This window comes from Ctenocephalides felis, unplaced genomic scaffold (assembly GCF_003426905.1).
Source record: "Ctenocephalides felis isolate EL2017-DRISC unplaced genomic scaffold, ASM342690v1 CF-g0.4_SCAFFOLD_03571, whole genome shotgun sequence".
Lineage (NCBI taxonomy): Eukaryota > Metazoa > Arthropoda > Insecta > Siphonaptera > Pulicidae > Ctenocephalides > Ctenocephalides felis.
The window spans coordinates 70,367,188-70,393,257 of NW_020539725.1; the positions used below are offsets into that span (position 1 = coordinate 70,367,188).

Sequence of the window (26,070 nt, forward strand, 5' to 3'; positions counted from 1 at the left end):
TTTTTCATATCCAAAACTAATGGAGCTGTCTAAAATATTTGATAAGCGAAAAATCTACTTTCTTTATTATAATATATAAAATGTAATATTTTGATAAGCTTTTCAACATCTATATTTTTTTCTTTTTCTTTTATAGATCTTGTAATTTAATACATGGCTAATTAGCCATTTAATATCATACTTAATTAAATAAACTAATTATATATGTCGTTGCAGTTTATAATTTGTTTTTATTAACGGACATTTTTATTTTCTAGAAAATGCTATGTTATTGCTGTGCAATCAAGCGTTTTAGATAGGAAATATAAGAGGGCGTCCATTTGTCACGTGACCATATTTTTAAAAGATTTTTGGACCCCCCTTCCCCTTGGTGATATTTTAAATTTCTTCCCTCCTCCACAAACATGACGTGTAATTTTAGTTAGGAGAACAAATCGTAAAATTCTTGATTTTTTTAAATTCTTACGTGATATTTTACTACACCCCTTCCTTCCCAATGTGATATTTCATGATTTTTTGTCAAACCCCCCCTCCCCCTGATTGCCTTACGTGATTCATGGACGTTGCCTAATCTAGAAAACGCACAAACGTCAATAAAAAATCTTATTATAAGTGCATCTCTCAGATGTGTCATAATAATTCATGAGAGAAGTTAGATTTTCATGTGTGAAAAGTCTGATCGCACAGCAAATACATAACATTTTGACATTTTTTAGTACCATTTCATTTTACTGCAGATTTGATCCATCAAACTTATTATCTGTATATATTATCGTCCAGCAAATCTGGTCGCCGGCTCTCTGTCTAATAATTCATTTTACATGAAGTCACTCGCTCTAACCAAATTTAATTGAACTAGTATTTACTGAGTGTTCGTCCCGAAAGGACATGCATTTCATATAAAGAAATTTTCTAGAATCATGTGTCTGTTTTAACACAGAATACAGTTTTAAATTATTGTTTTAAAAAGTGTAGTGAACTGTGAACATTTGTATGTTAAAAAACTACCTTAAAAATTAGTAAGGTAAATGATCTTTGTAATTATTTAGGTAAATTGTGAGTTGGGCAAAGCACGTGGCCTGCTAGTATATTTCTATGCAGTTGAAGACACGCCATTTATATTGTTGTTGCACTTTTATAAATTATTTTCAATGGAAAAATTAATATTTGCATAATTCTACAATTTGTAATATTTTTTATTCATAAGAATATTAAAAAAATATGAATTTAGAAAAATATTTTGCAAAAAAAACTATTTTAAATGCAGTCTTTATATAATGATCGTCGATTTAATATCTACCTACTATATATACTATGTAACAATGAAATTCATCGGTCTTTAAATTAAAATGGTTAATTAGTAGTTGAGGGTTTCAAATTTGACAAAAAACATTTGTTTAAGCTAACGTAGGATAAAACTTAATATCTTAATTTTATTAAATGAACCCAATTTATCATTCATATTTCTTTTTCTTAAACCAAAATCAATTTTTAATGCAATGCGGGGCATGGTCAGAAAAAGTTAGTTCTAAGTTATTTCTTAGTTATATTGTTTTATTTTCCTCTATGATCATATTTGAACAAAAGGATATATTTAATTATTTTAATTCCAGACATATGATTTTTGAGTCCTTCGTTTTAATTATGTTTACATGTAAACAAAGCATTTGGAATAGTTCCAGTTTTGGTGTAAAAACTCATTTAAAATACTTTTGAGTTCATTGCTTTATGTTTTATCTTTGTTTTAAATTTTTGTTCAAGAAATGTCTGGTTTTGTTTTTAATATTTTTGTTCGGCCTTGTTATGATTTGTCACCAATAACTTTTAGTAAGTTACAAACAAAGTTTAATTAATTTAATTTTAAACTAAATTTATTATAAGAATTCAAGACGTCATGAATAACATTATTACAATATTCAAAAATTTTTTTTAAAATTAAGAAGTTATTTTTTCAAAGGTACCGCATTTTGGTTACTTATAAACCAAATAAATTTTCTGTTTTTACATTACATTTCAAATTCTTATATAATTTTTTTATACTTAATTTTTATAACCCATGTTACATTAATCTTTTATAATTTATCAAAATTAAATTAATATAGTGCCCAGGTCAAAGTTCAAAAATTCAAATTCAACACAGGAAATAATGTTTCCATGTGAAAATATATTAATTTGATAACTGATACGATATCGTTATCAAAAATATTTCTCTCTCCGACCACCTGGTATATGAGATAAAAGTATTATAAGATAATTTTAGGATCAACAGAAATCTGATATTTGGAGTCGATTATTGAAAGCAACTGATTTTTTATATTAGGTAATATGAAATAACTGGTATTTTAATTTGAAACAGCATTCAGAACAATTCTTACGGTCTGTCGTGTTTTGATGTAATTTCTCATTGTCTAGTATTGTTAGAAGGCAACCCATTGGTAAACCATTTTATTTTCTGATCGCTCTTATGTAAAAACTGATGTCACTACTACTTGAGATGCTCATGGTTTTTGAAACGTACGATTTAACCAGTTTCCTATGATTGACGAATATACTCGTCATGAGGAAGTTGCAGAGTTTAGTATATTGACGAGTATATTTTTCATGTGTATAAAACAGTGACTATTTGCTATGTAAATTGAAATTTTTCTTAGAAAGAAAATGTATTCTAAAATGTCAAGTTGTTCAGAATATTCTAGATTTATTAGAAAGCAACTCAGTGGTCAACAATTTTATTTTTTGATCGCTTTTATGTGAAAAAAGATGTCACTACTGTTGATACATCACTACGGTGATGTTTTTTGTGATTGACGCGGAATTTAGTGTATTGACGAGTATATTCGTCATGTATGAAACAGTGATCATTTGCTGTTTGTATTGAAATTTTTGTTAGAAACTAAATTATTCTGAAATGTCAAATTGTTTGGAATATTCTAGTTTTATTAGAAAGCAACCCAGTAGTCAACCATATTATTTTTTTATCGCTTTTATGTGAAAACTGATGTAACGCTTGAGAAGTTCATGTTTTTCGAAACAAACGATTTAACCAGTTTTGTGTAATTGACGATTATAATCGTCATGAAGAAGTTGCAGAGTTTAGAGTATTGACGAGTAAATTCGTCATGTGCATAAAACAGTGATCATTTGCTATTTAAATTGAAATTTATTAAAGAACAAAATGTATTCTAAGTGTAAAGTTGTTCGGAATATTCAGCAACCCAGCGGTCAACCATTTTATTTTTTTATTGCTTTTATATGAAAACTGATGTCACTACTGCTCGAGAAAAGTTCATGTTTTTCGAAACGTACGATTTAACCAGTTTCCTATGATTGACGAATATATTCATCAATGAGAAAGTTGCAGAGTTTAGTGTATTGACGAGTATATTCGTCATGTGTATAAAAGAGTGACCATAAACAATGACGAGTATATTTGTAAAGTTGTTCAGAATATTTTGAGACTATGACTGTAATAATTAAGTAGGTGCCATTTTACCTTACGGCAAGTTGCATGAACTTCCCGAAATGTGGAAATAATATACTTAATTAATTTTTATTTGGGTACTCAAAAAACATTTTTTACTGTTCATTTTGAAAATTGTTTTTGCTTTTCATCAAAAACTATTTTTACTTTCTTACATAAGTAGTTGTACTTATTTTATATATAGCCTTAGAATATTCCAAACAATTTGATACTTCAGAATACATTTCGTATTATTTTTCAAAAATTTCTTTTTGAATAACTAATGGTCACTGTTTACGTTGATACATAAAATTTTATGCTAATTCTTTATGACGAGTATCACCATCACGTACTATTTTTTTACTTAGAATTTAGAATTCAAAATATTTCATTACAAATATTGACTCAATTTTTATTTGGATTTTCTTCTATAAGTTAATGGTAATCTTGGCAATATTGTTAATACCAATTATATATTTTAGACATATTTTTATCAATAATATATATTTATTAACCTAAAGTGTTTGAATAAAATTTTGTGACTTCTTATCTTTTAACAATAACTGGTTTATACTTGGTATCACTAAAAACACGTTTTCATTTTTAGGTAAAAAGAAGTAATCCCAGTTAAAAATGTCACTATTAAAATTTGCCCCCCTGGATACGCCTCTGGAAAGGCGTCTGCAGACATTGGCAGCCGCAGGATGGATCACCACGATGCTCTGGGCAGAATTCTTATCAATAGCCTTATGTCTTTACATTGTCTTATGTTCGAGTTGGTACTGGTTGGGTGTTCTATATGTTTTTTGGGTAGCAATTGATCGAGACATTTGTCATCAAGGAGGAAGACCGTAAGTAACAAAAATAATAGTAATAGTAATGAACTTTACTCATTCCACTAGAAGGCAAGTCTTCTGTGCAATCACATTTTTACCGTTTCTTTTGTTACTTTTTTTTTCAATGTAACTTGTTTACAATTCAAATAAGAGCAGATTTTTTTTTCTGGTTCTATAAATATTATTTTATTTTATTTTGTTTAATTAAATTTAGCAGCATTGTTTAGTAAAAAAACTCATCATTTTCTCATAAATTGCTCCGATTTCTGATGTTCCTTATGGTTACCAACTTCTCTTAAAAAGTGACAAAACAATGCTGCCAATTTTTTCTTGGATATATCAAACTTTATATACAGTAATGTCCATCACCCATGTATCTTTTTCAAACATTCTAAAATCAATACATTGATAAATCTATTCATTTCACAATAATTATTTCTATTTTATTTCCCAGTATCAAATGGGTGAGAAACTGGACCTGGTGGCGATACTATCGCGATTATTTTCCATTAACTTTAATTAAAACTGCAGAGTTGGATCCTAAGAAAAACTATTTATTGTGTGTGTTCCCACATGGTTTGTTGTCATCTGGTGCTTTTGGTCATTTTGCGACGGACGCCACTGGATTTCAACAAATGTTCCCTGGAATGACTGCCAGGATTTGCACTCTTGCAGGACATTTCATGGTGCCGTTTTATAGGGAACTTATTTTGAGTTTAGGTGAGATAATGGATTAGTCGTAATTGTAATATTAATTTATAGGATTTTTTCCAACTTTTTATGGAGTTGGCTAACATACTTCGGTACATTTTTTCCAAGAAAGACTTTTCAAAGTCGACCAAGTTTGAACATTTTAAATACATAGTGTAACAAATTTTGCTAATTCAAAAGAGCATGGGCCATTATTTTATATCTGGTATAATAGTTAAAATAAATAAACAAATATTAATGATTTACTTATGAATCAAAGTTCACCTGACTAATTTTTGAGTTCAGTGAGAAATTTGAATTTATCATTTATATTTTTTTTTTATTTTTAGGTGGTGTATCAGCCAGTGCAGAAAGTATTAACTATATTTTGGGTTCCAAAGAAAAAGGAAAAGCTGCTGTTCTCATGGTAGGAGGCGCTGCAGAATCTTTATATTGCAAACCTGGTACTTACAGGATTGTTTTAAAAAAGCGAAAAGGATTTGTGAAATTGGCCCTCAAAAACGGGTTTGTAAAAAAATTATCTTAATAATTTTTATTGCAAGTGATCATTTTTTATTTGATATTTGTATGCTCAACTTGAATTACATACTCTTTTATCTGAAGTAATTTGAAACTCTGTTCCCATCATCTCATATATACAAAAAAAATAATCACAAGTGCATTATTGCATTGGTGATTAACTTGTAAAATGAGCGTGGGCTTCATTTGGCTTTAAGATAATTTTTTTTAGTTTGTTTTTTAATGATATCAAATGAATGAAGTAAAATGTGCATTTTGAGAGATTATTTTACATGTTTTACATTATTTTAAGGATCGGTCCCGATCTGTTTTTATAAATTAACTGATAATTTTTAATGAAATAGAATGTTATTCGTTTTCTAATTAAACTTATTATTCGAGGACACCTAATCGATATCTTTTTTATTCTATGTTCAAAATAGTAATTCTGTTCATTTTTTAGAACTTTGCTAGAGTCACTTTGTCAAGGAATCACCACTATTTTCATTTCATTTTTTCAACAGTACCCCATTAGTGCCAGTGTTTTCATTTGGAGAAACCGATTTATACGACCAAGTGTCAAATCCTGAAGGATCACTTTTACGAAAAGCCCAAGAATTTGTGAAAAAAATTACTGGGATTGCTTTTTGTGTACCTTTAGGTCGAGGAATGCTTCAATATTCAGTTGGTATAGTACCGAGAAGAAAACCTGTCACAACTGTCAGTAAGTAGAAATATCTAAATGATTTAATACTATAAATTGATTTACCAAATACTAAATGTTCAGATAAATATAAAAAATTCTAAAAATAATCGATTACTAAATATGTCTATTCAATGACTCATTTTACCTCCTTACCAAAACCAACGCCAACTCTCATCAAATTTGACCATAGAAAAATTAGCAAAGGCAATAATGATTAGTTGCTTAATAATTATAATTTTAACCAGCGTTTTCTAATTTTTTTTTAGTTGGAAAACCACTTGAATTTGAGCGAAATTTGGATCCTTCTGATGAAGACATTGAAAAGTTGCATTCAGAATTTACACAAGCCATTACAGAATTATTTGAACAACATAAATCTAAATATATTGAAAATCATGAGAATATCAAGCTTGTCATTGAATAGCTTGTGAGTACTTTTTTATACATTTTTTTTAAATTAATTTTAAGGTAATATTAATTTCGTTGTTATAGTTTAAATTTACTGTTTTGTTATTTTCTGGGGTATGTCGAGCTCGAAATTGGAAAATTTTGAGGCACTGAAAATGGGAATTAAATAATGAGATAGAACCTAGTTTGTAAAGCCTATAATTCTTATAAACTAATAGGTTAAATTATTATAGTCCATGGCATTATTCATTATAGTTATTAATATCATGTCAGTTCTAGAAATGCGGTTTCTTAATTAATTTTTTAAAAATAAGTTTTATTACAAATATTGCCTCAAACGTTTCTAAAATCATGAACAAAATATAGCTATTGGCAACACTAATTCTGAGATAAAATATTAAAAGTACACATTTATTTTCAATATATTTTAAATTATTTATAACCAAAAAGACTGCTAATTTTATGCAGTTTAGTAAATTTCATACTCATATAATTTTTTATTACTCATTGAATTTTTTTGGGGTTTTTTGCACATGAAGTAGTCCTAATGTCCATAAGAAAATTTTCAAGTTATTTTAATTTTTTTAATTAGTTTTATGAAAAATAATTAAATAAATAGAAATAGGCATTAAGCGTAATTTTTGCTCATAATTTATATTATTTGGTCATTAAAATCGATAATCGTGAGGAGCATTAATTTGAAATGCTACTAAATAATTAAATAAATTCATATATTGATATATTTAAATTTAAATGTAAAATAATTTCTATATTTCATTTAAATTAGCTAGTATTCATACGTGAACATAATTTTACTTAAATTTAAAATTCCATCGTACTAAAAATCGTTATTTTGAGCAAAACTACATTACTTAAGTATTCAAGTTTTATTTGTTTTGTTTATTTTGTATTCAATTTGATTATTATTTATGATTCGTTTCATTACTTTAGCATTCTAGATTTTAAAAATTGTTATTTTGAGTAATTTAACAATTCCAAACATCAATATTTATTATATTAAGTATACATACCTATATGTATAAAAATCTAGTCTATCTCATTTTGTTAAATGAAATAAGATTAAGACTTATTATATAAGATGCCTTCAATGCATTTATTAATATCATTTTAGTTATAAAAATAATAAGTTGAATATATTAGGAACTTGTACTATATATATTATTTCATATTTTTATATAGAAAGTTACTAGAATATATTAATAAATATTTTATATGAAAATATGATCGTTTGATAATTATAGTATTGAATCAGGTAATCTCATATGTATTATATATATATATATATGTATATATATAATATATATATTTATATATATTATTTTATTAAATACTAATTTATCAGTAAGGCCATACAAGTCCAACTGATTTTACAGCTTTATCAAAATATTTTTCTACGGGAAAATTAAATGATTTTTTTCCAAAGTAAAAAGCTGCTCCAAAAATACTAAGTGCGCCTCCAATACTTAATGTGAAAATGGCTTTTGAAAGAACCTGGAAAAAAAATTACAAACAAAAAGTTTTAGTAATATTAAATCAATAAAATCATATAGTAAAAAATATGGACTAATAGTTGGCAATAAGAAGGTTTGTGACATAAGAAGTGATTTATTTGGTAATTTAGCTAGGTATTCTGTGTAGTTTTAATATTTGTGTGGGTATTTTAAATATTGCTAGACATAATTTATTTATATGTTTTCAATTTGCAAATAATCGACAATTAGGGATTCAATTGGATTTTTGCAGAATTGTAGATTTCAGTAGAACAAAAACAGAAAGTAGAATTATTCTTATCAGTAAGTCAATAAAATGATTATGTTGAAAAAATAAGGATTATTATAAAATATTTAAAATTTTAGAAGTAGTTAAAAAATTTGTTTTACCTTATCCTGCCAAGCTCTATTTTCTATACATTTTCTATAACTCATTCTGGTAAATGAAACAGAATTATACAAAGGTACCCAAACTTGAGGTGCAATCCAAAATAGAAAATCATCGAATGTTTTACGAAGTCTGTATGATTTTTTGTTGACTAAATCCCTCATCTAAAAATAAATTAAAAATTATTAAGTCATAAAAAATATCTCTAAAATAAATTGTGTCTTGAAACATTTGTGAAGAACAAATTCTAATATTTTTTTCTATTGCAGTGATGTAGTTGAGAAGTGAAATTACATAATTTACCTCGACGATTTTTTCAGCCTAGTCTAATATTGAATTTTATTCACAATCTTATTTTTATTATGATTTATTTATTTTATAAATTGTAATAATTTACCTCGATGTAGTTATACATTGCTAAATCACAAATAGCATGAGCATCGTCCACTCGTTTTTCCGTAAATTCCTTAAAAACATTTTCCATGTTTTCATCTCCAAATTTTTCTATGAGATCGTCTAATAAGGAGCAATCTTCAAAACCTGTAAAAATACATATGATCTAAATTTTAAAAAATAATGATATAAATAATAATGTTGGAAGTTTTATCTGAAGTCATAATATATGAAAAAGTTTCTTGAAGAAAATTATTCAAAAAAGTTAAAGAGAGCAAAAAAGATATGATAAAATAAAAACTAATAAAGATTATTTTTACTGTTTCTAATTTGAAATAAATATCTTTTCAATAAATAAAAATTATTTTGTTACGGAAAACTATTAATTGTGATCATGTCTCATTTTTTTTTTTTTTGACTTTTATGACTAAATGATATTTTCACATGTTCTATAAATTTTGAAAAAGTGGAAACATATGCCCACGGTTTAAAAATTGATTACAATTCCATCTAAATGAGTGCAAATGTTTTAGTGATTATTTGGCCTTCATAAAATCAGGTGCAATAATGACTAATAAAGACAATTTTGTGAACTTTTACCTGCATTCATTCCTTGTCCATAAAAAGGCACCATCGCATGTGCAGAATCTCCAATCAAAAGAGCTTTGTCTCTAACATGGTAAGGAGAACACTACAATTTTAGTGTTTTATATTAATACAACACCATAATTTTTTTACCATCACATTCTATTTGTGTTTCAGATTACCCCTTACCTTAACAGAAACCAAAGGTTGTGGACCGCCTTTGAAGAAATCTTTGGTCAACCTGTCTTTTCCAATTAGAGGTATGGAATCGGGGAAATATTCCGAGAAAAATGTATGTAACTTTTCAGGACTGTCCAGCATTGAAAATTTTTCAAAAGGCATGAATAAAGTTACTGTCCAGGATTTATCTTGATTTGGCAGTGCTATCATCATGAATTGACCTCGGGGCCAGATGTGGAGGAAATTTTCTGGCATTGCAAACTAAAAAATAATAAAAAAAAATTAAATGACATAGCTTAAAATTTGAAAATTAGTTTCATATACTTTGATCTTTGTTGAAGAATTTGATTAATAATTTTTATTAATGATTATAAACAGGTTCTAACCTGATGCATACTAGATTCCAACCAGATCTCAACTAGATGATTACTATATGACTAATTTCTTATAAGACCTTTAAAAAATTCTATTTACTTTCCTACTAGACCCTTGAATCAAGTCCGATAAAAATCTTTTGCATATAACTTCGAATTCGATTTTTCATTTTCTAGCAATAAATAGAAAAATTGAGACATTTTTTTTAGTTTTTGTCAAATAACTCAGAAACTTTGTTTGGGGCACTTTTTTCAGTTATCATAGCAGAAACTAGATAAAATTTACTAAAATTCTAAGTAAACAATGGCACAATGTCCGATAGAAATGTCTTGTTGCATTATGGTTAGATTCTAGGTATATTCTCACTAGATTCTTATCATTTTGGAATTGGGTTCTTATTGGATTTAAATTAGATTCTTGTTTGATGCACTGTACATCATATTTTTACAGATATTATAAATAATATATGAACCATTAAAAATTGCATGAATTAGCTTTTAGTAAAAGCAAAAATTTGATTTTCAAAATAATCAGTTGAGCATTTGGTCCAAATAGGTGAATATCATTTTTTTAAGTTAGAAGTTAGTTATGTATAAGTAGTAGGAAGTTGATGTAATTTGCCTTAAGGCACCATGTCACTTACAGCTAATTATTTAACATATTAGTCCAATATATGTATTTTCCTAAAATGGTTATGCTTGAGACTGTATATTTAGGTCTTAAGTTCCATTTGGGAAAGAGCAGCACTAATTAGTGTGTATAAAAAATCTTGTGACTTGCTTTTGAAGTTATTACTTATTTTAATAAAATTTAATTTTTTTTTTTAAAAGTCGGGAGTGTAAATTCAAAATTATATATGTCGAATAGAACCTAAAAAAATGTCAGATTATTCATACAAACAATTTTTTGTTGAATTTCACAAGTATCATACTATTAAAAAAGTGCAGTTAATGTTTGGTGATATTTCAAGGAAGTCCAAGCTGTTGTTGAAGAAATTCTGAGGTTGGTCATTTAAATATTAATCATCAGTATTGTGGTTTAAGCTTATTTACTAACAATTACCTTTCCTTCTTTGTCAGGAGGAATACAAAGTTCCATGTAACCATGTTTGATGTAAGTTTGACTATAGTCGAACATTGCCTGTTTCATCATATGTCTTCTGACCATGGAATATGCACCATCAGATCCAATCACAAAATCAAATCTGCTGTTTGTCGTGGATTTGTCTAAGGTACTGAAAAAATTAATATTAAAATATATTTAGTCGAATATACGTATTGGTAAACGTCTTAAAATCCTTACACATAAGAATTCTAGTCTGTGAGTTACATAGTTGGATTCTGCGATATGCCGAACTTTATATACAACAAAATTTTCTTTTGGACTAATTAATAGTCATCAGATATATCTGATTTGGGTAAAATTAATTATTTGTGATTCGAACAGACAATTTGAGAACGCAATGACTAATATTACAAAAACAAATGAACAAAATTTTGAATTTGTACTACAAGAAAATTCAGGCCAAAGTAACAATTGGTATCACATGGTATATCATTAGAAAATATTTAGTATTTGTACTATTTTAGGACAATTGTACTATTTTGGACCATATGTTGAAACTATCTACATTTTTTATACCCCTAGATGTATTCACATTTTTGATATTAGATATAGTGAGAACAAAATATTTTGGATGGAGGTATTAAGTGCTTATATATTTTGATTTTAAACTTTTGAACTGTTATTTACTCAAATTTGAAGTTTATAAACAATATTCTAGTTTCGATCGTGTTGTATTCTATTGCTCAGGCTGATCTTATTCTAATTATAGATTTCTTAAATAGTTTTTTGTCTATCACTTACTTTTGCAGAGTTATTTCGCCATCATTGAAGTTTATATTAATTAACTTCTGATTGAAGTGTAAATGGACGTTATTGTACTTTTCTGTTGCTAAAAATAATTAAAATAGTACTTGTAAAATCAGTTGCCAAAAATATTATATATTTTGATTACGAATAAAATAGTTACCTGTTAACAATATTTCATTCAGGTATCGTCTGCTCACTGAGTAGATGCACTGAAAGTAAATAAAATATAAAAAATCAGATGTTAATCTGTTAAAAAAAAATCTATTCTACAGGATAGTTGATATATATGATATCATTAGTTTATGAACTTCTTGAAACATTTTGATATTTTGATTTCATCCCGATTATTCAAAATCATTACGAAATTTAAGTTGAAAATATGAATTTGTGACTTCTTACTGACTTTAAAGAAATTATTCCAAAATAATTTTTTGAAACAAATTTCTAAAAATGAAAATTTTCATATATCTTTACGTTTCAGAGCTTTCTGAACATTTTATTCTGACATACCACTATTGTTCTAATTAATACGGTTGGTTGATCAACGATTAACACGTTGTACGCCTTGTCAGTCATATATGTCTGACGCTAAGAAGTTCTAAATGACACAATTACAATATCAGTTACAAAAGTTTGGCATATCAAGAACAAAACATGGAAATCTTGTTCAAAAAATTTGTCAGACATGTACGACTGACACGGTTTATCGAGAAACAAGTTTTAATAAAAGGCATAGTCAGTCATATATGTCCAACATAAAAAGTAGCGTCTCCGCAGGAATCTTAGCAAAAAAATGATGTACCAACATTTTCTTTGATGCATTAAGATTCATGGATACATTTTAACTAAATTATCTAATGAAGTTACTCATGTGGAATTTTTTCTGGTATTATCGTCACAATGAACTTGTTATTAACATAATGCATTGCGCGTTTTAAAAATTATATATTATCATAATATAAAAACAATTCTTGCGCGATTTATCTCTTTTACCAACTTTTCCCAAATACATTGATCATTCGATTTGTTTATCATAAGAGCAAGGCACAAGTACACTATTATGATTTTATTTAGAAAAATGGCTAAAATATAATGATTCCAACCTGTTTAGTTCTTGCATCATAAGGTATTTCCCTCAAAGATCCATCTGTTCCATGGATCATCCTGGCTCTCATTGGTATTCCATGATTTTTGATCATGATGTCTTCTAAACCGACAGATTTTAAGGCTGCTCTTGCACGAACTGACATCGCCAGATTGATTGATTTTCCCATAACATGTTCGGCTGTCCTGATATCTAAAAAATAATTAAATAATATAAAATAATTGTATCTTGATTTTATAATATTGCTAGCAAATCCAACGAACTCCGTTTCGCAACCAGATGGATTCGTGAAAAAGATGAAGAAATTTTTTGTTTGTTTTATATTTGAAAAGGAAAAATTTGGTTTTATTACACAACAGTAATGAATTTATTTCGATTACAAAAATAAAGTGTTTTTTAGTTGAACTTCTCTAAGTAAATGAAAGTGAATCCGCAAATTATCCGTTTCATTGAAGTGCTCTTTGGTAAACCACATTTTTTGTTTTTTGGTCTGACGTTAACACAAACAAAGCGGATGGTTTTCCAACTCGCGAACAGGCAACGTATAACTGCCCATGTGAAAAACAATGATTTTCTAAATAATCTATTTGAAATTTATCCCGCAAACACTAAGCGATTGGCTTTGCGACTTGTTATTGCGAACGCAAGGCGAACTGGAAATTGCAATCGTTCGAAGTCAAACGGAAGACCAGTCGGAACCATTGGTATGGCACCAAATCGCCAGCAATTTTTGAATTGAATGGTGAAATTCAGTGCGTGCACATCATTATTCTTTGCAGCAAGAATTGCTCGTTGACTTAATCAAGCATAATTCTGATAATTCTCACTAATCTCATTACTCGAATTTTTAGATAATCTATTTGAAATTATTTAAAACAATTATTGATTTTTTTCATTACTCGAATTTTTAATTACGGTGCGTGAAGTTCCAGCAATTTGCATTGAGACACGATGCCATGAACCACTAATTTTCTTAGCTATAAACCTTGCGGAGCTCGAAACCTTTCCAACGAATGCAATATTGTCGAAATCGGTTCGTGCGTTCTGGAGTTAAATCGTCAGGAAGGAAAACCCGACCTATTTATATATATATGTAGATTTTCTAACGCTTATCTGGTCTCTCGTCTAGAGTCCAACAACTTTTAGGCAGAATAACTCGAGATTTTGCATAGCAACCATTTTCTAAAGATTTAGCTAATTCAAAGAGTATGGTTGACTAAGTAATATAAATTATTTACACATACCGGGAGGTCTATGAAACTTGCCTTAAGGTAAAATGCCACTTATACCTAGCAATGTTTTTCTATTTTTTATGACTTGTGAATTACCCGATCTGATTACGATTCCCACAATGATTTATTAAAAGTCATTCAAACAATAATTATAAAATTTTATATAAACGATATCAATTTCAATTGTTTGTAATTAGTGTGTAAATACCGCTCAATATCATTCTTATCTATTTTATCAAATCTTAATGCATTTATTATCATTTACATACAAATCATAGTGCACTTGTTATACAAAACAAATATATCAGTATCACAAAAAAACAACTGCCAATTTTTAAAAAAGTCTAATTTTTATTAAACGCATCAAACATTCAGAGTATACAATTATTTTTGATATTTTAGTAGTAAATTAAATTTAATGTTATCGAGTGTTCGTAAAAGATGGCGAAAGGTCCAACATTCGGAATTCGTTTTATACAAAAGTTGCATGCAACATGCTGTCCAAAATTAGCCGTCCACAAGGAAGTTGCGTACAGGACAAGTATATTGTTATTGACATACTTGAGTTACACAGCGTTTCATGTTACACGAAAACCAATATCGGTTGTGAAAAATGTGCTGCACAGGAATTGTTCAGAAGTTACACCTGATGGCAGTTTATCAGCAGGCCAAATGGCAAGTGATCCACATTGGTGCGAATGGGCTCCTTTTGATTCCCCAAATAGTAAAGCACTTTTTGGAATACTTGATTCATCATTTCTATTTGTGTACGCTTTTGCAATGTTTTTTGCTGGTTTCGTTGCCGAAAGAGTCCGGTTAAGATATTTTCTTACCATAGGAATGATTCTAACGGGAATATTCTGCTACTTATTTGGATTTGCTCGAACTATCAACATGCATCAACTATGGTACTTTATTGTTGTCCAGGTTTTTGCAGGGATAGCTCAATCTACCGGTTTTCCCAGCGTGGTGACTCTTGTTGGCCGATGGTGCGGAAAAGCCAAACGAGGACTTATTTTCGGAATATGGAATTCACATACGCCTATAGGAAATATTTTAGGCACTCTGATAGCTGCTCATTACATCGAAGGAGATTGGTCTTTGTCATTTTTAATTCCCGGCGCCATCACTTGCTTAGTAGCTATTTTGATTTTCATATTCTTGGTGGATCACCCAGAAAACGTTGATATAGAAATAGATGCTGGTACTGAAGAGCATGCGGACGCCGAAGGACATAAAGCAATTAGTTTCATAGGAGCCCTTCGTATTTCTGGAGTCGTCGAATACGCACTGACCTTGTTCTTCTCCAAACTGGTCAGCTATACATTTTTATACTGGTTGCCGAATTATATCCACAACTCGACCACTTTGGGCGCGAAGAAAAGCGCGGATTTGTCAACCTTATTCGATGTAGGCGGAATAGCAGGTGCTATTTTGGCTGGATTGATTTCTGATCTATCTGGAAGATCTGCTTTAACTTGTGCAGGCATGTTGATTATAGCAGTTCCTACGATGCTTGTTTACCAAAAATGGGGTTCGATTAATATAGCGATGAACATTGGAATGCTGCTATTGGCCGGAGCTTTGGTGAATGGACCATATGCCCTTATCACCACATCAGTCAGTGCTGAATTGGGGGCTAAAACCAAGGGTGATTCTAGTGCATTAGCAACAATAACTGCGATAATTGATGGAACAGGATCTTTTGGAGCGGCTGTAGGGCCACTTTTGGCAGGAGTCGTCAGCCAAGGAGGCTGGGAAAGAGTTTTCTATATGTTGGTGACAGCTGATGTTTTGGCACTCTTGATGCTCACTCGCTTGGTGATAAAGGATTGCAGGAAGAAAAAAGAATAATTGATCTTAAAATTGTCTAAAAAGTATTTATTATAATATATTTATTCTTTTTTTAATATATTGTTTTTGGTTTGCATTAAAATACTTTATTTCAGTGAAATGAAACAAAATACGGATTTTATCAATAGGGGCACAATCGACCTCAAAACAAGTAAAGTTTGAATTTTTTTATTAATGCTATTTTAAAGTAGGGGGCAAATGATGTGTAACCGGCCATCACCTAAAATCGGTTGACATCAAGATGGCGAGATGAACTGCCCCTTTTTTAAATTTAAAACGATTTTTTTTCTCCTTGGTTATTTTGGTTTTGAGCACTGTTGTTTAATGTATGAAACCAGAATTTAAATTCGAAGTATACGTTATCTCTAAGTTAGATTCAAAAGTTTTATTTAACAGTTTTTAATGATTTTTTGGGGTAATAACGACGACCAGATTCTTTACACAAATAATAAATAAAAAAAGAAAATAAAAAAAGCAGTTTTACAGGAATAAATTAGAGGCCAATTCTGACATAAAATACACTAATGGTATAGGAATTATGGTTATATAAAATGGTACTAAAAACTATCAGAATAATACGCGGTTGCTGTGCTTTCAGGCGTTTTACACATAAATGGTAACTTGTCGCATGTGTTATTATGACACATCACGGAGATGCACTTATGATAAAATTCCTTTTTGACGTGTGTGCGTTTTTAGGACAGTTTTTTGTACGTCAAACGCCTGACTGCACCGCAACTTCATAGCATTTTGACAGTTTTAAGTATCATTTTAGATGAAACAAAAACCGCGTAACATAGCCTTGCCATAAAATTGGTATATTTTACGACAGAATTGGCCTGTAAACATAGTTCTAACTTTAATGATTTTTCCTGAAGAAGTTCCATATGAAGGGCAGTGTGATCTTTGTGAGCAAAGTACCCATAAAATTTGTACAGAATTTGTATTTTTTTTTTATAATAATTGCACTTCAAGAAGCAATGAGCTTGTATATAATAAACAGAATTACAAACAAAAGTAAGATTTATGATACTCGTAGGAGTTGATTAAAATTTTTGTTTATTATGTTTACCAATATAATTTTAGTTTGATGGAATAAGAATTGATTATCCAACAGCACAAATTTCTTCTTATCTTTCTCATAAAATAAAAATTAATCAAATGGAAAATAACCGTTTAGCCAAAATAGCAAAAGATTTTTTGTTTATCGTAAACAACGAGAATTTTAGAGATTATTGTACTGGTCACAGGTCACATTATTATAGGAAAGTTTGGCGACATATTTGTAAAATATACTTTTTGTTATAAGATATGAGAATACAAATCCATTGTAAATATTGTGTGGTTACGATAGATTCCATAACATTTGCAAAATAAATAAATATGGCAAAAGAAGTAATAATATTTTTATCAAAAATGTGACCAATATTATGGTCTGGCTATGTTACGCTGCGTTTTCTATATAAAATGGTACTAAAAACTGTCAAAACGCTATGTGGTTGCAGTTCGATCAGACGTTTATTTATTCATATTCTAGATTCCTTAACATTTGCAAAATAAATAAATATCGTAATAAAATTGATAATATTTTTACCAAATATATGGCAAGGCTATGTTACGATGTGTTTCATATAAAATGGTACTAAAAACTGTCAAAACGCTATGTGGTTGCTGTTCGATCAGGCGTTTATTTATGTATATTCTAGATTCTATAACATTTGCAAAATAAATAAATATGGCAAAAGAAGTAATAATATTTTTATCAAAAATGTGACCAATATTATGGCCAGGCTATGTTACGCTGCGTTTTCTATATAAAATGGTACTAAAAACTGTCAAAACGCCATGTGGTTGCAGTTCGATCAGACGTTTATTTATTAATATTCTATATTCCTTAACATTTGCAAAATAAATAAATATCGTAATAAAATTAATAATATTTTTACCAGAAATTTGACCAATATTATGGCAAGGTTTGTTACGATGTGTTTCATATAAAACGGTACTAAAAGTTTATTTTAGTTTATTTATGTATATTCTAGATTCCATAACATTTGCAAAATAAATAAATATGGCAAAAGAAGTAATAGTATTTTTACCAAAAATGTGACCAATGTTATGGCAAGGCTATGTTAAGCTGCTTTTTTCATATAAAATGGTACTAAAAGCTGTCAACATGCTATGTGGTTGCAGATCGATCAGGCGTGATACACATAAAATGCAACTTCTTGCAAGTGTTATTATGACACATCAGAAAGATGCACTTACAATAAGATTATTTTCGTTTTCGTAGTGAGTTTTCTAGGTCAAGTTTTATATCTAAAACGCCTGACTGCACAGCAACCACATAGCATTTTGACAGTTTTTAGTACCATTTTATATGAAAAACGCAACGTAACATAGCCTTGCCATAACATTCATTTGTTGAAAAGCAATTTCTTATTCTTCATTTTTGACATTTTCAATACAAAACAAAATATTAAATTTCTCTTCCCCCAATATTTTATTAGCTTTAGTTTGATTTTGGCAAGTTTACTCACAATTTTTTCCAAACTTTTTTTTTTACTGCAATCGATTATTATTATTTAACCCACGTGAATATTTGCTATTTTTTTAGATTTTATTATCATAATTATATTTAATTGCGTCGTTTAGATAATTATTATTAGACCACATGTTAATAAGTTGATACTACAGGTCAACAACGAATCTTGACATTGAACCTTTTTGATTTTTTTTCTGTTCATTTAATTTTGACGTCAATATCCAAAAATTAATTTGGACTCTTGTATTTCCTAGTATTGTTAATTAAAAATTCTTAATCCTGGGGTAATAAATAGTGACAATAGAAGAAAGAAGTATTAAGGATATACAAGACTTTTTTTGTTGGTAAATTGACCGATTTTTGATAAACTCATTTGATTTTGATTAGTCTAGTTATATTTTAATAAAAATGAAAATTTGACATTGAACCTTTTCTGATTTTTTTGTTTATTTAATTTTGACGTCAATATCAAATAATAAATTTTGACTTTTATATTTCTTACTATTGTTAATTGAAAATTCTTATTCCTTAAGAAGTGTTAAGGTTATACAAAACTTTTCTATTGGTTAATTGACATATAAATTCATTTGCTTTTGATTTGTGTAGTTATATTTTAATGTAAATTAATCTATTTGGGCTTTCGATTTGTGCTTAAATCTTTATTATACACAAAACATGTCTCGTACAAAAATCAAATTTCAGCTATATAAATTGTCTTAGTATTTTTCAATTCCTATTACGAGAGATAAAATGCTATATTTGTTTAAGTATTCTATTAATATTTTTTCAATAAATTGGGAATTTTTGGTTTCAGAACAAAACTAGGAATATGAGCCATTGGGCAAATTATTGCAAATATCAATTTTTTATATAAATCAAATAAATTACTTGATTAGTACTGTAATCGTTAATTAGTTTCAATGTCAACATTGACGTTTTTTTTTGTATTTTTGTTACATAATCTAGAGCTGTTGAATAATTTCTTTAATACATCTACTGATGATCAAGTAGTCACGTTTTATGATTTTGTAGATTTTAACATTTCGTGCTGTGAGATAATTTAATATTTTTGCAAATCACTTCTCGTTATACTTTTTTTTTAAGATTTTGTTTTTAAGAATTTCAAATAATTTTGAATAATGATTTTTGTATCACGATTGACTATTGAAAATAAGATACTATTGAAATTAGCTTGAATCTTGATTTTTTTATGATTTTCCAGAAATTTAAATTTATTATAAATTGGTTGGGGTTGAGGTTAAAAAAGCATCTGTGTATAAAATTGACCTTAAAATGAAATTACATATATATGTGTGCTAAAATTTACTAGTCATCAAATTTTTTTAAGAAAATGTTTGAACCGAAAATTCAACAACCATTTGATAATCTATATGCATTTATTCGTTGCAGCAATGCCCCCAAAGGCTTGTTTCACTTGAAGTCATATTTACATCGTTTCTTTTTAAATAAAAACCGACATCAATACTGATTTATCATTGATTCATCGATTGATTGAATGCACTATGAAACATACATTTACAAATGATTCATCCATCAAAACTAAATGTTTCATATTATCTAAACACGCAAATCGTGAATTATCTTTAGGTTATTGTATAATAGTAAATAATTACTTTTTAATTTATATTGGAAATTCATATGTTAATTATTTGTACCAAATGTTTTTCTACTAATTACTTTTTTAATTTATATTGCAATTTCATATTCTAATAATTTTTATAGAATGTTTTTTTGCAAGTGTTTGAAAGATTTATCTTCAAGTATGTTTTTATTTCAAAAGGGAAATTACTCAACGTACAAAATAAAACACTTATGCTAAAAATAAGTAGATTGATTTACTTATCATTATCAAAAACGGATGTTTTTGATCGTACCTTCTCTGTATTCGAATAAGTGCACTTCAAATCCTCTTCTTCCCAAAAAACATGCTGCCAGAGAACCAACCTAGAAAAAATTTAAAAAAAGTTTAGTTAAAAAAAAAATGTTAAAAATTTATCGCAATCTGTTACAATATCATTAATTTTAGATTTTTTTCTTGCAAAAACGACGTTTTTGGAGAGAAGTTGTATGACAACAGCTTATAGAACTGTAAAGTTTTGGTTGGTTCAGAAAGAGAAAAAATATTATTGAATAAATATTTTGGCACATTTAAAAATACTTGGGTCTTGTTTTTATTTAAATAAATAATATGATATTAATACAATTTATGAAAATATTCATGTTTGTTTTAAAGTAATATATTGAAACTCCTCGTATGGGAAGTAAATATTACATGATTATATTTTCAAATCATGAATTGGAAAAAAATTGAACGTTTACAAAATTAACAATATTTCGAATGTTTATATATTTAAAAATTTTAAATTAACTTGCTAAAAAATATTTAAATGTTAGTGGAGCTCTAGAGTTACTTTACTAAAAAGTATTGAGCTTTTGAATTACAAATATTTTTGAGATGGTTTTCGAATATCCCCAAATGTTCAAAGGTACTACATACAACCTACAAACTTACATTTAATACTGTTTTTTTGAAGTATACCAAAAAGATTGAAAGCTCTTAAAACGTATTTTTTTATTCGCAGTTTTATTAATTCATTAATATTTGTCTTGATTTTTTGCCCTTTCAATTATTCAATTTATCACTCTATGGTAAAAAATAAATGAAAATACAAATGCAGAAAAATGGTTTGTAAATTGTTCAATTTTACATAATATAAAACATTTATAATCCAGTCTATTTCCAAGATTATTTATAATTATGTTTAGTTGATTTTATAATTTATATATCTGATTATTTTTGATCCAAATATTATCTTAATTTTATATGCATTTTTAATTTAATACACCATTTTCATATATTTTTAAATACATTAAAAATTTAATACAGGATATAATATCATTTATAATTTATTATTTTTCAACTATTTTTTTCTAAATTTTATCAAGGTAGATAATTTTGAATTTTTAGGGTTTCAGCAAGTTTTTTATTATGATTTTTAACTTTTATACTAACGATGTACTCATAGTATTCACATGTAATCAAAAAAAATAATCATAACAATAAAATGCACACGTAATATTAATATTTGCATAAAAAATATGTCATTACTTTAAAATACGTCATCGTAATTTACTTGTCAACTTTTCTAATCGTTTTAATTCATTCTGAACCGTTTGACACCAACTTTGGAAAAAGTATAGAAATTAAAGCTACTTTCTTTAAGGCAAAATGTCACTCGCACCTTGTTTAAATATTTGTAAAATTTGAGTTTTTGATTAATTTTTAAAAGTTATAAACATTCTCAGCACTGTTAGATCAATATATTATTTATTCAGTGCATTTGATTATTTTTTTCAACATTCAAATCATTATATTTTTTATTCATTCCATCTATTACTTAAAAAAGAGAAAATTAACGTTAATTTTCAAGTAAAAACAAATATAACAACTGCTTGATATCAAGTTGACATAAATTGAAACTTGAACCTTGTGGTTGCAAGACAAGAACTTTTGTTATAGTCAATATTATTTGTTTTCATTTGACTTTATTACAAATATTTATTGTTTTAGATTTTCCAAATTCAAAGTCCAATTAAAATTTAATGGTAAACCACTGGGTTGCCTTTCATAGATATAGTAGGTCAATCTTATTGAACTTGCAGATCTGATTGCTCTTGAAAAATATGACATTTTTTGTTAAGAAACTCCACTTTTTACCATAGATTACCATAATAATTATTCCATTAGATTCAATAACATAACATAAAAATTTGATATTGGATCTACTAACCAAACCTCCTCCAACAATAGCCACACTTTTGGGTTTACTTTTATTTTGAGTACTAACTACACCCATTTTAAACTATTTTTAAATAACTTCTAATTTTTTTTATATTTTTATTAATTTTTTATCACAGATACAACTATTAGCAATATTTTAAAAAATATGGCAACAAATATTACGTTATTATTACGTCTACCCCGACCGAAGGCTTTCGTGATAATGGCAAATTACAATTTACATATGTCAGAATTTGCACTGATAATTGTCACAAAAACCGCGGATTGTAATCAGTGCTTGAAACTGACTAAAGTGATATGGACTTTTTTTTATTATATCCATATATAAGATTCGGTTTGTTAATGAAGGAAAATTCCGTACTTGAAATAATTCAGGTGAATTGGTAATAGAAATTGTGCGAGAAAGCTTCGAAGATCAACTTGATTAGATAACAGAAAATTGAATGAAAATTGAATTAAATGATAATAGAAAACAGTCTTGTTTTGAAGTATTTTATTATGATGAACTAATTTGAATCTAAATTATTTTTAAAATTGGGTGTGAAATGTGAAATTACATTTGCCCTAAAACAATTTTCATCAACTTCTCAATATGCATACGTCTCTTCGATACAATTTTTGACTGTTTATTTTGATAATACAAAAAGCCAATTTTCGAATAAAATAGAAATGTTATCGTATTGTTATTTTACGGGTCTAACTTCGTATGAGTTGTTAGTAACAAACTGTTCGAAAGCTTTGTAATTGCTGTACCATTAGGCGTTTTACACATTTTACTTATGTTTTTATAGATCAGAGAGTTGCACTTATGAAAAGATTGTTATTATCATTTGTGAGTTTTGTAGGTTGGGTTTTATGTGTAAAACGCCTAAAACTTTTTTTGACAGTTTGTTAGCATTTCTATAACATTTCTATACTATTCTCACCCAAAATATACATATTTTTCATAAATAATCAAAATAGCAGTTTTTGAAATAGATTTTTTTCAACGTCAATCAAGTATTTTTCATGCAAATATCAGTGTTACGTATATTTTACTGTTATGATAGCAATAATAACAAAATTTATATTGTCAAGATTATTTATAAATATTAATAAGTACATACAAATTTATTGAGAATTGTATAAAAACAATTTAATTTGTCTTATTATAAATTTTACTTATATTTGAATTTTGTGCTATAATATATTCAATATTAAACTTTATTTCATTAAAAAATACACTATACTAGTGAAAATGATTTTTTTTATGTATAATTTAAAGTATCGAAATCGAAACATATCTTCTGTAAGAACAATAAATTTTATGTATTAATTTATATCTACGAAAAATGATTCTAAAGAGTACTTATTTTTCTTACACCCAACTTGGGTGACCCAACCTATATTATTCTTTGTACACTTGGTTATTTTTCTAAACCTTTTCAATTATTATATTTTCTTTTTACTTATTTTGATGTATTATTTGAGCAAGTATCACTTCTGCTTGATACCAAGTTGACTGAAAGAGAACTTGATATTTGAACCTGGTACATTATAACAATCTTATATGTTTCAATTTGACTTTATTATTAACTTCCCGAAGAAGTTTGTTTTCATAAAAAAATCTGATTCGCTTATTTTAGGTTTTCTCGACGTTTCAAGCCATTCTGAATCGAATAAGACCAATTTGGAAAAACCATGTATGTGTATGTGGGTATGTGCATGTGAATAGATTTTTTGCTGTAAATCAACGTTTTCTCAAAAACGGCTGGACCGCTTTCAAAATTTTAGAAGTCATTCGATGTATCTCGATGAGGACTATTGTTTGTCACAAACGGCCAAGCCGTTTTTTCGCAAATATCAGAAAAGTGCAAAGTTTTTCATCCACGTTTTAGCCAGCAATTCTGAATCGAATTTGAAAATTCAAAAAACGTTCGAATGATATTGGTTGGGAATCGGCCTGATTAGTCTTGGTAGAGATCGACCGGGCCGTTTTCTTGTAATAAAGTGTTAAAAAAATTTTTTTCGTCGATTTTTAATATTATTTTTTTGACGGTAAATACCATAGTCTTCCAGATCATACTGAAATATAACGGCCCTACGACAACTCGTTTAGCTTTAAAAAGTTGTCAAAGTTTTAAATATTAGTATGATTTTTTTGCATTTGTTAAAATTAGAACTTTCATCGACGTTTGCTCAAAAACGCCTGAACCGATTTCAGAAATTTAATAACCATTTGATGTATCTCGATGAGGATTATCGTTTCTCAGTTTTGTGCGACGATCAGCCAAGCCGTTTCTTTGTAATTTGGAATAAAGTGTTAAACCTTTCGTCCACATTTAAGCTCATACTACCAAACCGATTTTAAAAAATCAAAAACTGTTCGAAAGATATTAGTTGGGAATGGTACTGATTAGTTTTAGGTGAAAATCTACCAAGACGTTCTTTTGTAATTAACTGTTGAATAAAATTTAAGCCAATTTTCATGGAACTTTTTTGGGCGATATATATCATGGTCTCATAGAACTTACTGTAATATTACGGCCTCACGACAATAAGTAGTTCAATTTTAAAAATTCATCAAAGTTTGAGAAAATGGGTAGTTCTTTTAACATTGTTAAAATTAAAATTAGATGATTTACCTGGTATAACGATAAATGCTTGGTCTTAATGAACATACTAAACAATTAAAGTCCTACAAAAAACTGGCTCAATTATTAAAATTATTGATTTTTGAAAATTTGCTTTTAAAAATACTCCGACCGGGTTGACGTGTTCGATTTTCAATAATGTGTAATAAATCCACTTCGAATACTTTTAACTACTCATAAATAATTTATCTATCATGAATTAAGTCGATTATTTACATAAATCGGGAAGTTCATGTAACTTGCCTCAAGGCAAATACCAATATCGACTAGTTTTTTTTTAATTTTTAGAACATTATTAATTGGTGAAAAGTGTAGTGAAAATATTGTTAGCCTTTTTTATGAGTTTACAAAATTGCATGAAATTTATGCCTCTGGACAAGAAATATTCTCTTTAAGGGGCACAAGTGTGAAATTTTGAAAAATCGATTTTTGTTTTTTTTTCATATTTCGATAGACTACACTTTTAAAAATAACGTATTAAAATTTCAAATCGATATCTCAATAGTTTTGAGTTACAGCCATTTAAAAAGTATACATACAGTATATAGTACAACGATCATTTTATCTTTAAACGCGTTTTCTCGAAACAGCATTTTCCAAATTTGCTGCAGTGATTACTCAAAAACGAATGATCCGATCACTATCAAAATTTGTTTACATGTTCTGTATATAGTTCTCCGTAATGTGAACTATCAATTTTTTATCGGATCAAAAATCGGAATTTGGCAGTCGAAAAACGACCAAAATTTTGGGTAAATTGGAATTTTTTTTTTAAAACGCCGCCATTTTGTCAATTTTTTATTTATGTTTTTTATCGTAGTTCACTTTACAGACAATATTATCTAGTTTAACGAGATTTTTTTTTTTTTATTTCATCCACGTAGAAGCCGGAATCACTGGCAGCAGTTAAGGGCCTTTTTGTCGCGCCGTTGGAGATCGACGATAACTTAAAAAA

At 28.0% G+C, this 26,070-nt stretch overlaps 3 protein-coding genes and 1 pseudogene across 3 annotated transcripts in view; 3 read left to right on the forward strand and 1 right to left on the reverse strand.

Moving 5' to 3' along the window:
- The first annotated feature begins 3,460 nt into the window (after nt 1-3,460).
- Nucleotides 3,461-6,945, forward strand: LOC113386675 (2-acylglycerol O-acyltransferase 1-like). The gene is made up of 6 exons (XM_026624439.1): nt 3,461-3,466; nt 4,088-4,311; nt 4,751-5,016; nt 5,337-5,511; nt 6,030-6,229; nt 6,478-6,945. The coding sequence occupies exons 1-6, from the start codon at nt 3,461-3,463 to the stop codon at nt 6,633-6,635; spliced, it is 1,029 nt and encodes a 342-aa protein (XP_026480224.1). The 3' UTR covers nt 6,636-6,945.
- A 1,102-nt stretch (nt 6,946-8,047) lies between these two features.
- LOC113386676 (kynurenine 3-monooxygenase-like) lies at nt 8,048-22,537 on the reverse strand (the record flags this gene model as incomplete). The annotated part of the gene is made up of 11 exons (XM_026624440.1): nt 22,472-22,537; nt 20,555-20,624; nt 13,027-13,220; nt 12,084-12,132; nt 11,918-12,005; nt 11,114-11,285; nt 9,686-9,937; nt 9,512-9,602; nt 8,916-9,058; nt 8,521-8,682; nt 8,048-8,131 (listed from the first exon to the last, which is right to left on the reverse strand). Coding segments are annotated over exons 1-11 (1,371 nt in total), but the record flags the coding sequence as incomplete, so codon positions are not given.
- LOC113384755 lies at nt 14,702-16,242 on the forward strand (annotated as a pseudogene).
- A 147-nt stretch (nt 22,538-22,684) lies between the features above and the next one.
- LOC113386677 (kynurenine 3-monooxygenase-like) overlaps nt 22,685-26,070 on the forward strand; it is a 9,804-nt gene continuing 6,418 nt past the window's right edge. Inside the window, exon 1 of the mRNA XM_026624441.1 lies at nt 22,685-22,774. Within this exon, the coding sequence (XP_026480226.1) occupies nt 22,685-22,774 (90 nt within the window). The remainder of the gene's footprint in view (nt 22,775-26,070) is intronic.

Excerpts from the sequence above, each read along its gene's own strand:
- LOC113386675 (XM_026624439.1), top strand. Across the intron at positions 4,312-4,750 it reads TGTCATCAAGGAGGAAGACC|TATCAAATGGGTGAGAAACT; the intron begins GTAAGTAACAAA and ends TTTATTTCCCAG. Across the intron at positions 5,017-5,336 it reads GGAACTTATTTTGAGTTTAG|GTGGTGTATCAGCCAGTGCA; the intron begins GTGAGATAATGG and ends TTTTATTTTTAG.